The sequence below is a fragment of the Cebus imitator genome, unplaced genomic scaffold (assembly GCF_001604975.1).
Source record: "Cebus imitator isolate Cc_AM_T3 unplaced genomic scaffold, Cebus_imitator-1.0 Scaffold117, whole genome shotgun sequence".
NCBI lineage: Eukaryota > Metazoa > Chordata > Mammalia > Primates > Cebidae > Cebus > Cebus imitator.
Window position 1 is genome coordinate 7,307,577 of NW_016107432.1, and position 13,629 is coordinate 7,321,205.

The following is a 13,629-nucleotide window of genomic DNA, read 5'->3' on the forward strand; positions in this document are numbered from 1 at the left end:
GAGCTTAATTTAAAATGTGCCAGAGATCCAGTATCATAAAGGCTCCATTTCCGTTTCAATGCCAAACAAAAGTCTCCCCCATTCAGGTATCTCAGTGTGTGGATGGTTTTCACCCAAAATGGCCCACTTAGGAGAAGGAGTGAAAAGAACAATTGTCCATTTCTCCTATTCACCCACACCCTCTCTGATAAATGCCACTCCTTAAGCAAACCTGTTGCCCATGGCAACACATTCAGAAGATGGGCTGCTGGTTTCATTTCTTTGTTAGTTGGTTTGGATTAGAAGTGCAAGAAGGCTTTTAGACTTTTGTCTACACATTAGGATGCCTCTTAGTAAAAGAAAAGAAGAAAAGGTGATCATCGTTAACATGGGATAGTGACAGTCTAGTTTAAGGTGGTTGTGGTCAACATGGGGCAGTGATGCTCTAGTTTAAGGTGGTTATGGTCAACATGAGACAGTGACACTCTAATTTAAGGTGGTTACGGTCAATATCAGACAGTCACACTCTAGTTTAAGGTGGTCATGGTCAACATGGGGCAGTGACGCTCTAGTTTAAGGTGGTTATGGTCAACATGGGACAGTGACACTCTAAGGTGGTCGTGGTCGACATGGGGCAGTGACACACTAAAGTGGTTATAGTCAACATGGGGCAGTGACGCTCTTGCTTAAGGTGATCACAGTCAACATGGGGCAGTGACGCTCTAGTTTAAGGTGATCATGGTCAACATGGGGTGGTGACACTCTAGTTTATGGTGGCCGTGGTCAACATGGGGCAGTGACACTAGTTTAAGGTGGTTATGGTCAACATGGGGTGCTGACACTCTAGTTAAGGTGGTTCTGGTCAACATGAGGCCCCCAGCTTTCCCCTCAGAAGGGGCTCTGAGGTGTCGCCCTGATCCTCATGGTCTCCCATGCCCATGGAACACCATCACATCTTTGTCCAGATTGGCAGTGGGCAGGTGGGTGAAGAAGGGTGTGTGGACTTCACTTGAGAATGCTTTTCTTTTTAGAAGTCCCTCACACTTCCACTTCCACCTCTCTGGCCAGAGTGTACTCAGCTGTGCCTGCTGCAAGGAGGGCTGGGAAATGTCGCCCCCTATTGCATGCCCTGCAGCTTCTGAGAAACCATGGTGTGGTGCTCTGTTAGTTTCCTGGGGCAGCTGTAACAAAGTACCACAGGCTCAGAGCCTTTTAATAATGACATTTATTTCCTCTACAGTTCTGGAGGCCAGAAGTCCCAAATCAAGGTATCGACCAGGCTGTGCTCCTTTTGAAGGCTCTGGGGTGAGAGTTTTTTCTGGCCTCTTGCAGCTTGCGGTGTGGCCGGCAGTCCTTGGCATTTCTTGACTTGCAGTTGCACCCCTTCAGTCTCTGCCTGCACATGCCTTCTCCCCTGCGTGTCTGCGTCTTGTCCTCTTCTTTTAAGGATGCCAGTCCATGGGTGTAGGCTCCGCCCTAACCTGGTATGATCTCATCTGAATTTGCATCTTCATTTCCTCTGCAAAGGCCTTATTTCCAAGTAAGGCCACATTCTGGTTTTTGGGGTAGATGTAACATTTTGGGGGATACTATTCGCCCCATTACAGGTACCAAGAATTAGAATGGATGTTGGCCTCTGCTTTCATCTTTGATTCCCCCAAACTTTGCAATAAAGTGGAGCTCACCAAATCAGTCATGGGTCGGTGGGCTTGTTTTCACTGAGATGCATTTCCTGGTGGACTTGACTGCTGAGAAACGACTGGGCTCTGTTCCTACGGGGCAGAGGGGACAGTGAGGGCTTGGAGAGGACAGTCTGAGTTTGAGTCACGGTTCTGCGGCCAACTAGAGCATTTGCACATTCCTCTTTATGAACCTCAAGTTTGTGTGTATCTTGGGGTAAATGATACACTTTAAGGATCTTTTAAAGACTCAAGAGTGTCTCTTAAGTACAAATTATTACCTACTCATGCTAGCATTAAGAGAGGAGTGATAGCCAACATCAAGTTTGTCATTCTTTCTGGAACGCTGTTGATTGAGATTATTTTGGTTGCAAGTGACAGAAATCCCATATCAAACCAGCTTAGGCTATGGGAATCTGTTGGCTCTTGTAACTAAAGTCATGGGATTTGCTGTAGGTGCAGCTCCAGGTGCCCTAATGATGTCACCCAGGATCCCGGGTTATTGGACTCTGCCCTGCCTCCCGCTGTGTCATTCCCAGGCTGTGGGCTCTCATGCTGTGCTGGGGAGATGCCACCACCATGCCAGGTCCTGCGTTCTTACTCCACATAGCCCAGGGTCCCTTTCTTAATTCCTAAGGAAAAGCAGGAGGATCCTGGCACCACCATTCTCTGGCCATCAGTTCTGATTGGCTTGTGCATCTATCCCTGAAGCAATTACTGTCAGGACAGGCACACTTGGGTGGCTTGAGCCAATGGGGGACTGCCCTGAGAACTTGCAGTGGTCTTGGTTTCACCCCTTTTCTACTGCATATGCTGAGACTGAGCGTGTGGGAGGAGGGGAAATTGATGCAGGAAGGAAGCTGAAGGATGTCCCGCAAGGTGAGCAGTTCTAGGAAGCTGGGGATCTACTCAGGGTCCTGAGGGCAGCGAGGTAGGATCACTAAGAACTCAGTTTGTGATCCAGTAAACAGTGAGTGTGCCTGCCGCTTGCCATATGAGCTTGGCCTGTCTCTTAACCTCTCGGGTCTCAGGACTCCTGCTGGCTCCAGAACGTGTTCTGCATTGGCCATCCGTCCGTTTCTAGATGCCATCTCTCCTGTTTGAGAATGTTTTCTAGGAAATTTCTAGGAAATTTTCTAGTGGTGTCTGAAGCAGAAGCCTTTGGTCTCACTTACCAGGACAATGGGGGGTTGGTGTTCTTCCAGGTGGAGAATTTGCGATATCTTGCTCCAGATGATGCTGCCTTTTGTGGCAAGCTAGTGGAAGGCAGTGGTGGGGGCTTCACAGCGAAGCTGATGCTGAGGGGCACAGGCGAGAACCCTCCCTTACCGGTGATGGACAGGCTGTTACCTTGCAACATCCTCAACTATCCCTACCGATTTCCCTCGCTTTGATGCTATTTTTTTTCCCTCCTAGCACAAATCACTTTCAATCACTATGATGTCTGCTTGTTTATTATGTTTATTGCCTCCTTCCCCCTCCCGCTGAATAGAAGCTCCCAGGGCAGGGAGTCTGATCTGTTTTTCTCACTAACGTTTCTCAGCACCCGTGGATAGTGCTCAGCTCAGTATGTGTTGAATTAATGAAAACGTGCTTAAGTGGATAAAATGAATGAACTCCTTCTGCATAATTCTTTCTGCTTCCGGGTTTACATCTACATTGGCAATGGTGTTTTCAGCATGTTTAAGGATTCCTCCTGTGGAATGGACAGCATTCCTACCCATTTGGAAGCTGCCATACTCGGGATTTGGGATTTGGCCCAAGGAGGTAGATGCTGATGGATCACCACCAGGGGGAGCAGTGGGCATGTTCAGCGGCTGCTTAGGAGAAACTGCACCGGGCACCTATTGGAGGGGCCAGGAGATCATCCCGGCTGATGGAAATACCTTTTTGCCTTCCAAAGAAAGTGCCTCAGAGCGCTCTTAAGTACAATTTAGTACGTAGCTCACAACTAGCATGTAAGAGAGACGTGATAACCTCCGGCAAGTTTATTGTTCTTTCCTGACTCTACGTCAATTAGGATTCTTTTGGTTGCAAGTGACGGAAATTCCACATCCCAACTGTAGCACTGTGGCACTTGGCTGGAAAACCTCTCAGTCTGGAATCTAGGGGTACCATTTCCTTTCTTCTCTCATCTCTATGATTTTTTTTTTCAGTTTTTAGTGGTCTTTTAAAATAAAATAGCCTCATGTTCCCTAGGGGCTAAAAGAGATTAACGGTGGCAGCAAACACCAGTGGCAGGCTTGCAATATGCCGGGTGCTGAGCCAGATTCTCTCCATGGTTGCTGTAAAGCTCCCCAGCAATTAGACAGGGTTGGTTCTAAAGTCTTCTTATTGTCCACATTTTACAGAGACAGAAGCTGAATCAGAGAGGTGCCCAACTTGCCCAAAGTCATATGGTAAGGGTTGGGGGGTGGGTAGGATTTTAGCTTGCTTCTCTCTGCTATCAGAACAGGGTCCTTAACCTGAATTCTTTGCTGTGGCAGTCATGTCTGAAATCAAGCTATATGATTTAGAAGTAAGAGCTTTGGATTTTAATCCACTGAAACGTAAACTGCTACATGAGCCAGTTGAGCAGGAAGAGACTTTGTGTCAGTTTCCCTGAGGCCCCTGTGACAAATGACCTCAAACTTCATGGCTTAACATGACAGAAAAAGTGTTCCCATACAGTTCTGGAGGCCAGGAGATTGAAATCATCATGTCTGCATGACCACATTTCCCCCTAAGGCTGTAGAATAGGATCCTTCCCAGCCTCTTCTTGCTGCTGGTGTTGCTGGTAGACCTTGAGTTCCTCTGCTTGAGGCCGTGTCCCTCCAGCCTCTGCCTCTGTCCTCACACAGCCTTCCCCTCTGTCTCTCTCTTCTGCTGTCATAAGGACACCTGTCATAAGTCCTCACCCTGCTCCAGGATGACCTCGTCTTAACTGATTGCACCTGCAGTTACCCTCTTTCCAGATAAGATCCCATTCTGAAGTTTCAGGAAGGGCATGGGTCTCGGGGCGCTTCGGTTCAACTGGTGCAGGGCCCTCACTGGAGCATCCAGAAAAAGCCAGAGTGGGTGACCTGGGGCTGACACTTCCTCCACACACTTTTTCGGTGTGGTTTCCACACTGTTACCTGTGTGGAATGTGTTCAACACTGTGTTGAGCCTGTGTCCTCTGACACTCTGTCGTGGGAAGGCTGGACAAGACAGCCCTGGGGTGAGCTGAAGATTAAGTTCAGGTTCGTATGTGGAGAGGCTGCGGTCCCTCTGAGATCCAAGCAGAGGTATCAAGCAGCCAGCTGGTTCTGTGACTGTGGAGCTCACAGAGAAGCCACGGCTGGGTGTGTGTTTCAGATTTGCTGCAGATGTGGGGTTGATGCCATCAGGGAGCACCTGACTGCCTGGGAGTGGATACAGAGTGAGAAGAGGCCCAAGCCTTGGAAACTCCGCTCTTCAATGGCAGCCAGAGCAAGACAGCCTGTAAAGAAGATAGAAACAGAAGTGGCCTTGGGGAGAGGGAGCAGGAGGTCGTGAGTCAGGGGGTGACGGGGTCAGACGCTGGTGAGGAGTCAGGGTGGGAGAACAGAAAGTTGTCGGGTAGGTTGGGTGGCCAGGAAAGCACTGGTGACCTTAGCAGGAGCTACCTGGTGGTGGGGGTTGGGGAGCTGTGGCCAGGCAGAAGAGGGTCAGCGACTGAGAGGGAGACATGGGCTTGGAGATGGGAGAGAAGCCAACTCTGCCAGGAAGCTGAGCTGCAGACGCCCGGCTGGAGGCTGGTAGTGTTTTGTTTTATTTTATTTCATTTAGGTGAGAGAGACAGGAGCAGACACAGTTGTCAGTATGTGTGTCAAGTTGAATCTGTCCATGCTTCAGCCCCTAGCTCTGTCTCCTTTGTTTTGGGGGGAGTGACCGAACAGGCCACGGGCTGCAGGCTATGCTTGCTCTGCATCCAGAGTACAGAATTCAGTTGACCCAGGCCAGAGACACTGCTTTGACCTTCCCCTGGGCCTAAGGCCCCAGGCAGGGGAGAGATTTCCTTGGTCACGAGCCCCTAGGGTTAACTGCTTATTCTTTCTCCTTTACAGATGGATGAGATCAAAGGGAAAGACCGTGTGATTTTGGCCTTGGAGAAGGAACTTGGCGTGCAGGCTGGGCAGACCCAGAAGCTGCTTCTGCAGAAAGAGGCTTTGGATGAGCAGCTGGTTCAGGTCAAGGAGGCCGAGCGGCACCACAGTAGCCCAAAGAGGGAGCTCCCGCCCGGGATCGGAGACATGGTGGAGCTCATGGGCACCCAGGTGAGGGGCGGCAGCTTGTGGAAGACTCGGGCTGGTTCCCCCTCCCCGTTCATTTTTCTACAGGAAATTATTCTGGTCAGCTTGCCACAAAGGACACTGAAGCAGCATGTATTCATTCATTCATCCATTCACTCAGTATTGGAGGGGATGTTATGAATTCTTTGTGCCGGACACTGTGTGAGGTACCAGTGTGTAGTGACCTTTGTAAGAGATGCAGGGTGGGAGGGGCCCAACCACAAGGTCCCCAGGGAGCCATAGAAGGGTTTGAAGTCTCAGTGGGCTTCTAGATGCAGTCTTCTGAAGCTGTGCAGTGCGCTTGGGTGTTCCCCACCTTGCTGTGTGGCATGCGGGCCCCTGAATAAGGATCTCACCCATTATGTCATGTGAATTTTCTAAGACTCCAGGAAGCTTCTTCAAAGTACATTTGCATCTTGACTTTTTTGTTTTTTTAGGATCAACATATGGATGAACGAGATGTGAGGCGATTTCAACTAAAAATTGCTGAACTGAATTCAGTGATACGGAAGCTGGAAGACAGAAATACGCTATTGGCAGATGAGAGGAATGAACTGGTGAGCAGCCTCTGAGACAGACGGTGGCTCATAGGGTGCAAGGAAGGGGCCCTGGGTCCCCAGAACATGCCCTGCACAGAAAGTTAACACAGAGGCCTTCTGGTTCTCTGAACTTTCTTTCTTTCTTCTTTTTGATTAAAAATCTAACACACACACATTGAAGAAATCTCTTACTGCCATTTGTTTTTGCAGGAATTTATCTTTAGCAAACGATTGTAGAAGTTCTGGGAGAAGCATGGCGAGGATGTTCATTGAAGTGTTGTTTATATTAACAACCAAATCCAAAGCAAATCAAAAATTAAAAAACCAAAAAACCCAATTGTTCAATGGTAAAGCACTGGGCAGAGTGACTGTGGAATATTTATGCAATTAATTCTCTACTGTCATTAAGATTGGTGATGGAGACCCTACTTAATTGACATGGAAATGTGTTCATAGTAAATTAAATGAAAAAAATAGTTTACAGAACAAGAAAACATTGTCATCATCTTGGATATTAGAAGTTGTTCTTTTAGGTGGCATAATTATGGGTAATTTTAATTTGTGCTTATCTATTTCCTTTTTTGCATAAAATTTTATATACTTGTAAAATAAAACTTATACATTAATTTTTAAAATAACGATCATGGACTTCTGGTTAAAAAAGAAATCTCCAGTAAAAATAGCAATTTCATGAATACATTTACATTTTCCAGATAACAGCAAAACTAATTTTTATGTAATGGCAGTTGATACCTCAACTTCTTGACAGAGGCCTCATAATTTTTATGTTTATTCTAACTTTTAATGAAGGGAAGTATATCTGCAGAATATTTGAAAAAAATGAGTGGTGAAAAGGGTCAGTATCACCTCTTCACAACTTTAACATGATCAAAATAAATTCACTTCCTTCTAGTATTTTTTTTTTTTTTTGAGACAGAGTCTTGCTCTTTTGCCAGGCTGGAGTGCAGTGGCATGATCTTGGCTCACTGCAACCTCCGTCTCCCAGATTCAAGTGATTCCCCTGCCTCAGCCTCCTGAATAGCTGGGACTACAGGCGCGCGCCACCACACCTGGCTAATTTTTTGTATTTTAGTAGAGACAGGGTTTCACCATGGCCAGGATGGCCTCAATCTCCTGATCTCATGATCCGCCGCCTTGGCCTTCCAAAGTCCTGGGATTATAGGCATCCTTCCAGTATTTTTAAAGGCATATTTTTATGGCTTTAATCAGACTGTACATCTAATACTATGTCTCTACTTTTCATTTAAATATTTATAAGCTCATAAATACTCATGAACTGCAAAATAGTTTACTGAGTGGATTAGGAAAAAACAGAGGCTTCTGGAAACATGTCAGATCAGACTGAAGTAGTTAAAAGTAGAAACTGATAAGTTTGCCAACGCTTCAGTCTTTTTTTTTTTTTCTGAGACACTGTCTTGCTCTGTTGCCCAGGCTGGACTGCAATGGTGCGATCTCAGCTCACTGCAACCTCCCCTCCCGGGTTCAAGCAATGCTCCTGCCTCAGCCGCCTGAGTAGCTGGGATTACAGGCACCCACCACAACACCCAGCTGATTTTTGTATTTTTAATAGTGACAGGGTTTCACTGTGTTGGCCAGGCTGGTCTTGAACTCCTGACCTCAAGTGATCTGCCTGCCTCAGCCTCCCAAAATGCTGGGATTACAGGCATGAGCCACTGCGCCTGGCCTCAATCTTAAAATCATGAGGTAATACTGCTAGTTTGGGGTGGTTCTTACATGTTTTTAATGCTTAAATGAATACCTTGAAACCCACCAAGAGACTTTTTTTTTATTTTGTGGTTATGAATTGGGATTTCCGCCCGCCACCGCCACCACTGTGTATTGTTCTGCAACTTGCTTTTTTCAGTCTGTTGATCAATTACAGCACTTGCTATCAGTGCTTGAAGATCTGTCTGTGTCTTTTTACCAGCCGCTTGGTTGGTAGTCCATTGTGTGGGTATACCATGGTCTGTTCAACTCTCTTCCAAATGGTGGATCTTCAGACTGCTGCCGATTTCTGGATTTCTGTGAGGTGCCACATACCTATCATGTCAGCACTTTGGGAAGCCAGCGTGGTCAGATTCCTTGAGCTCAGGAGTTCGAGACCAGCTTGGGCAACAGGGCAAAACCCTATCTCTAAAAATACAAAAAAATTTAATTAGCTGGGCACAGTGGTGCACACCTGTAGTTCCAGCTACTTGGGAGGGTGAGGTGGGAGACCACTTGAGTCCAGGAGGTCAAGGCTACAGTGAGCTGAAATCATGCCAGGGCACTGCAGCCTGGGTGAAAAAGTGAGACCCTTTGTCAAAATGACCCATGTCATAGTGCCTACCTCCTGTCTCAAAAAAAAATGCCATGTAGAAGATACATGTGTGTCTTTACTGACTTGAACCTTTATTTCAAATCAGTAAAGACACATGTATCTTCTACATGGCATTTTTTTGGGGGGGAGGTTTCTAGAAGTAAAATGATGGGTCACATGGTACATTTTACATTTCAGCCTATGGTATCAGAATATTTTTCCTTAACATTTACAGCCTGGGGAGTAAAAGCAGGGCTCTAGAGTCAGTCCCTTGTGTTTGATTCTTGGTGAAATCAAACGACCAATCTTTGCAGACGTGTACAGCATTCTTGGCACTTTCCTTGTGAAGTTGGTCCCATTGCCTCCTCCCTTTGGGCTCAGGTTCTTCTTTGTTTATAAAATGGGGATGGGGAAAGTTCCCCCTTCACACGTGGCGGCTGTGTCTGTGGTTGTCATAATATTGATAGATAGTTAAGTTGTTTCTGATTCTTTTCATGAAAATAACCCTGAGGAGACTACCAGTATGCATTTAATTCGTACCACGTGCCTAGGAGACAGGAGCTGCCACGCTTCTCATTTGATAGATGAGGAACTGAGGCTGAGGACTTGCCCGTTGTCATGCAACTAGCAAGCAAGTGTGTCACCCAGGACACTGGTCTCAGAAGGGGTCCTAACAGGGACGGGGTTGAGTCTCTGCTCACCTCGGTGCTGTGACCTCGGCCGTCCATCTTCAAGTTGTCTAAGCCTCTGGTGTCTGTTTCCAACCACAGTTGAAACGCTCGCGAGAGACTGAGGTTCAGCTGAAGCCTCTGGTGGAGAAGAACAAGAGGATGAACAAGAAGAATGAGGATTTGTTGCAGAGTATACAGAGGATGGAGGAGAAAATTAAGAACCTCACGCGGGAAAATGTGGAAATGGTGAGCCGTGGGTCCCGTGGGGTCAGCCCTGGCACTCCCATCTCTATCTGGGATTCTCCAGCCCTGAACCTTCTGGTCCACATGTTCTGGGGCCCACCTGCCACCCACCTCCCCACGAAGCACCAGAAGCAGTGTCGGTCAAACGTGTCTTCCTTCTCTCCATCTGTCTTGCATTCACTGTGCTGTGGGTGTTTGTGCCAGAGAGAGTCAGACAGCTGTGTCCTTAAACACATCCCCCATTCTCTCTGAGCCTGTTTCTTCATATATACAATGGGAATGAAAATATCAACACTGCAGGATCATCAAGAGGAAGAAATGATAGCACGCAAAGACCTCATAGGACACCCAGTATGTGAAAGCCATTACGATGATTGCTGGCGATGCTATGCAGAGGGCGTTTTTCCTCCAGCTAGGATGCCCGGTGTTTGTGGTCAGCGCAGGTGTCTTGTAGTTGACAGTTTACAGAATAATTTCAGGTTTATTGTTCAGAGTAGTATCAACCCCTGTTTCACAGCTGGGATGATGAAAGTGCTGAGAGCATGCACGCTCCACTGTGTACCACAGCAGGTGTAGGTGTGTGTGTGTGTGTGTGTGTGTGCATGCACGTGTGTGTGATTTGCTGTTTTGTGAAGTCCTAGCCTTCCCCTGCCTTCCCCTCCCAGCTTTCTAGGCCCATTTCAGATGTCATCTTCTACGCCCAGGCCCTGCCCATCCCTTCCTGTCAGCAGCGTTCACGGTCAGCCCCATCTTGGGCTTGGTTTTGGTCTGCCCTGTCTCCTCTTCCAGCACAGGACAAGGTGGCCACATATTAGTTCATTTTCATACTGCTGATAAAGACATACCTGACACTGGGTAATTTATAAAGATAAAGAGGTTTAATGGACTTACAGTTCCACCTGGCTGGGGAGGCCTCACAATCATGGCAGAAGGCTAAAGGCACATCTTACGTGGTGGCAGACAAGAGAGATTGGGAGCTAAGTAAAAGGGGAAAGCCCTTATAAAAACATCAGAGACTTATTCACAACCATCAGAACAGTATGGGGGAACTGCCCCCATGATTCCATTATCTCACATTGGGCCCCTCCCATAACACCTGGAAATTATGGGAGCTACAATTCCAGATGAGATTTGGGTGGGGACACAGCCAAACCACATCAGGCCATCATCTCTTTCATCCTCCCATCCATCCTTCTGTCCCTGCACCCCTAAGCCCCACTCCAGTGCTGTCCCTAACAAACATTGTTGGTGGGTAATGCTGCAGTGGTCTCTCTCCCTGTGGCTGCAGAAAGAAAAGCTGTCGGCGCAGGCGTCTCTGAAGCGGCACACCTCCCTGAACGACCTCAGCCTGACCAGGGATGAGCAGGAGATCGAGTTCCTGAGGCTGCAGGTGCTGGAGCAGCAGCACGTCATTGACGACCTCTCACTGGTACATCTAGCATGGCTGGCGCGGCTGTCCCTGCCGTGGGTGGCGCTGGGTGACATGGGTGTCAGGAACGGGCGTTGGGGCTCAGGGTGATGCTGCTGAGCTGGGTCAGGGTCAGGCAGTGCTGACTTTGGGATGCACCAAGCTCACCCTGGTGTGCTTATGCCTGCTTCATTCTGCCATCAAGCAGCCTTGGCTTAAATGAGATCACTGGTACCTGGGGACGGTTTCCATGGCTACCCTCTTCTCAAATCTTCTCCCTGTTTGCTGTGGTTAAGAAGCAGCATCAGTTTTAAGGATGTCTTTTGCCTGTGAGAGACTGGGCATGATCTGTTCCAGAGAAGGCTTTTTGTTTGTTTGTTTGGTTGGTTGGTTGGTTTTTAGCTTAGCAGTTGCAGACTGTGAGTTTGAGCCCACAAACTTGAACTGTATAATCAGAACAGCACTTAGCTAAATTTGTCTGTGTACTTTTTGGACATGTATATGGGGCATGCATCTATCAAAGCGGGGTGAGCATGTTAAGCAAGTGGGAAATTACATCCAGAGAATTCTGCAGCCCTCTGTGAAAGGAGCTTAGATTACAGGTAGGGAACACCTGCAGGGAGCTTTAGCTGGATCTTAGAAGCAGAACGTATTCTGCTGTCACCCGAGAGGGTGTGTGACGGTTCCATGCACTGGTCTTCAAAGAATAGAAAAGCTAGTGATCAAAATTCTAGAAAAGGCTTTGATTATAATTGTCATGTTCATTTTGCCTGCCACCATCTCTCTCTACCACTTTAATTTCTCTCTTTTTCCTTTCATCTGTCCATCCATCCACCCACTCACCTGTTCTTTCATGCTTCCATCTACTTATCTATGCATCCATCCATCCATCTTTCCATCCATCCATCCATCCATCTTTGCTTCATAACATAAAAGACTCAATGCAGCTTAGGATGAAAAATATATTTCAATGAAATAACAATAAAGTCAAAAGGTGGATAATAAACTCTCCCTGTAGCTCTCAGTTCAGAGAAGCAGCCATCACTTGGGCCCTTAGAACCTGAACTAGCCATACCTGGTGCTGATGGGCCCACAAAGCTCCCTTTGAGAGCCAGTGGCTTTGTTTCGTGAGATGTGAGGCTGGCTGGAAACGCCAACTCTTGTGTTTCCTTCTAGGAGAGAGAACGGCTGTTGCGCTCCAAAAGGCATCGAGGGAAAAGTCTGAAACCGCCCAAGGTGAGCCTGTGATGATACACCTGCCCTGCCTTGCCGCTGAGTCACAGATCTGCAGGGCAGATGGGTCACGGAAGCGGGGAGATTTCACAGAGTGATCCTGAAGCAGAGACACACACGTCTCTGCATGCCTGATGATGAAAAGCCTGTCATCACCGTCTCTCAAAGCAACATAAATATGGCCGAGGGATTCGACCCAGTTATTGTAATTTATTCATGGAAAACTTCCTGATGAATTCTCTACTTAGACCTCAGGGTATATTCACCCAAAATTAAAAACATAAATACTTAAAGCTTTTGAAGGATTTAAGGGACTTTCAGGATTGGTTTATATCAGAACATATCCCGTTCTGAAACAAATCAAGAGCTTTGTGTTTTTTTTGGAATCACGCAGAACTGCAGTCTTTTTGGAAAATATAGATCTGCTATTTCCTAGTAACAGTGTCCGAGGGAGCTGGGCTTGGCAAATTCAAATGCCCACAGGGACCAACCTGGAATGTAAAGAGCGCATAGGAGCTGATACAAAAAAAAAAAAAAAAAAAAAAAAAAAAAAAAAAAAGAAACAAAAAAAAAAAAAAAAAAAAAAAAAAAGATGTAGTTTGCATTTAAACCTATAAATCTACGTTTCACTTCCACAAAGACACAGGTCTCCTCGTCTTTTTTTTTTTTTTTTTGAGGCAGAGTCTTGTTCTACCACCCAGGCTGGAGTGCAGTGGTGCAGTCTTGGCTCACTGCAACCTCTACCTGCCGGGTTCAAGTGATTCTCCTGCCTCGGCCTCTCAAGTAGCTGGGACTATAGGCGCCTGCCACCAGGCCCGGCTAATTTTTGTATTTTTAGTAGAGGCAGGGTTTCACCATGTTGGCCAGGCTGATCTCCTTTTTATTGAATGCAAGTGTCCTGCTTGGTTTATCTTTTGATTGGGATGTGGTTGTAGAGAAATATTTATCATCAATAAGGAAAACAGCTGTGCAAATGTGATAGTGAATGGCCAAGAACATATGGTCTTGGTGTCCGGGTGACAATAGGGAGTGGTGGGGACTGTGGCAAACTGGGCCCTGAATCCTGGTTGCTATAAGAAGGTGGACCAGTGGTGTCAGATAGTCCAGTCTTTCAAGAGAAATGTAAATCCTTATCTATTAGCTTCCTGGGGCTGCCTTAACAAAATACTACAAAATCAGTGGCTTACAGCCACAGAAAAAGGCTGGGCACAGTGGCTTATGCCTGTAATTCCAGCACTTTGAGAGGCCAGGACTGGTGGATCGCT

The 13,629-nt window shown here is 47.0% G+C and overlaps 1 protein-coding gene across 2 annotated transcripts in view; it reads left to right on the forward strand.

Moving 5' to 3' along the window:
- The window catches only part of JAKMIP1 (janus kinase and microtubule interacting protein 1), a 177,033-nt gene that overhangs the window by 107,945 nt on the left and 55,459 nt on the right, over positions 1-13,629 (forward strand). For both annotated transcript variants that reach the window (XM_017539132.2, XM_037742223.1), the window contains exons 4-8: positions 5,726-5,935; positions 6,388-6,507; positions 9,580-9,726; positions 11,012-11,152; positions 12,308-12,367. In XM_017539132.2, the coding sequence (XP_017394621.1) occupies positions 5,726-5,935; positions 6,388-6,507; positions 9,580-9,726; positions 11,012-11,152; positions 12,308-12,367 (678 nt within the window). The remainder of the gene's footprint in view (positions 1-5,725; positions 5,936-6,387; positions 6,508-9,579; positions 9,727-11,011; positions 11,153-12,307; positions 12,368-13,629) is intronic.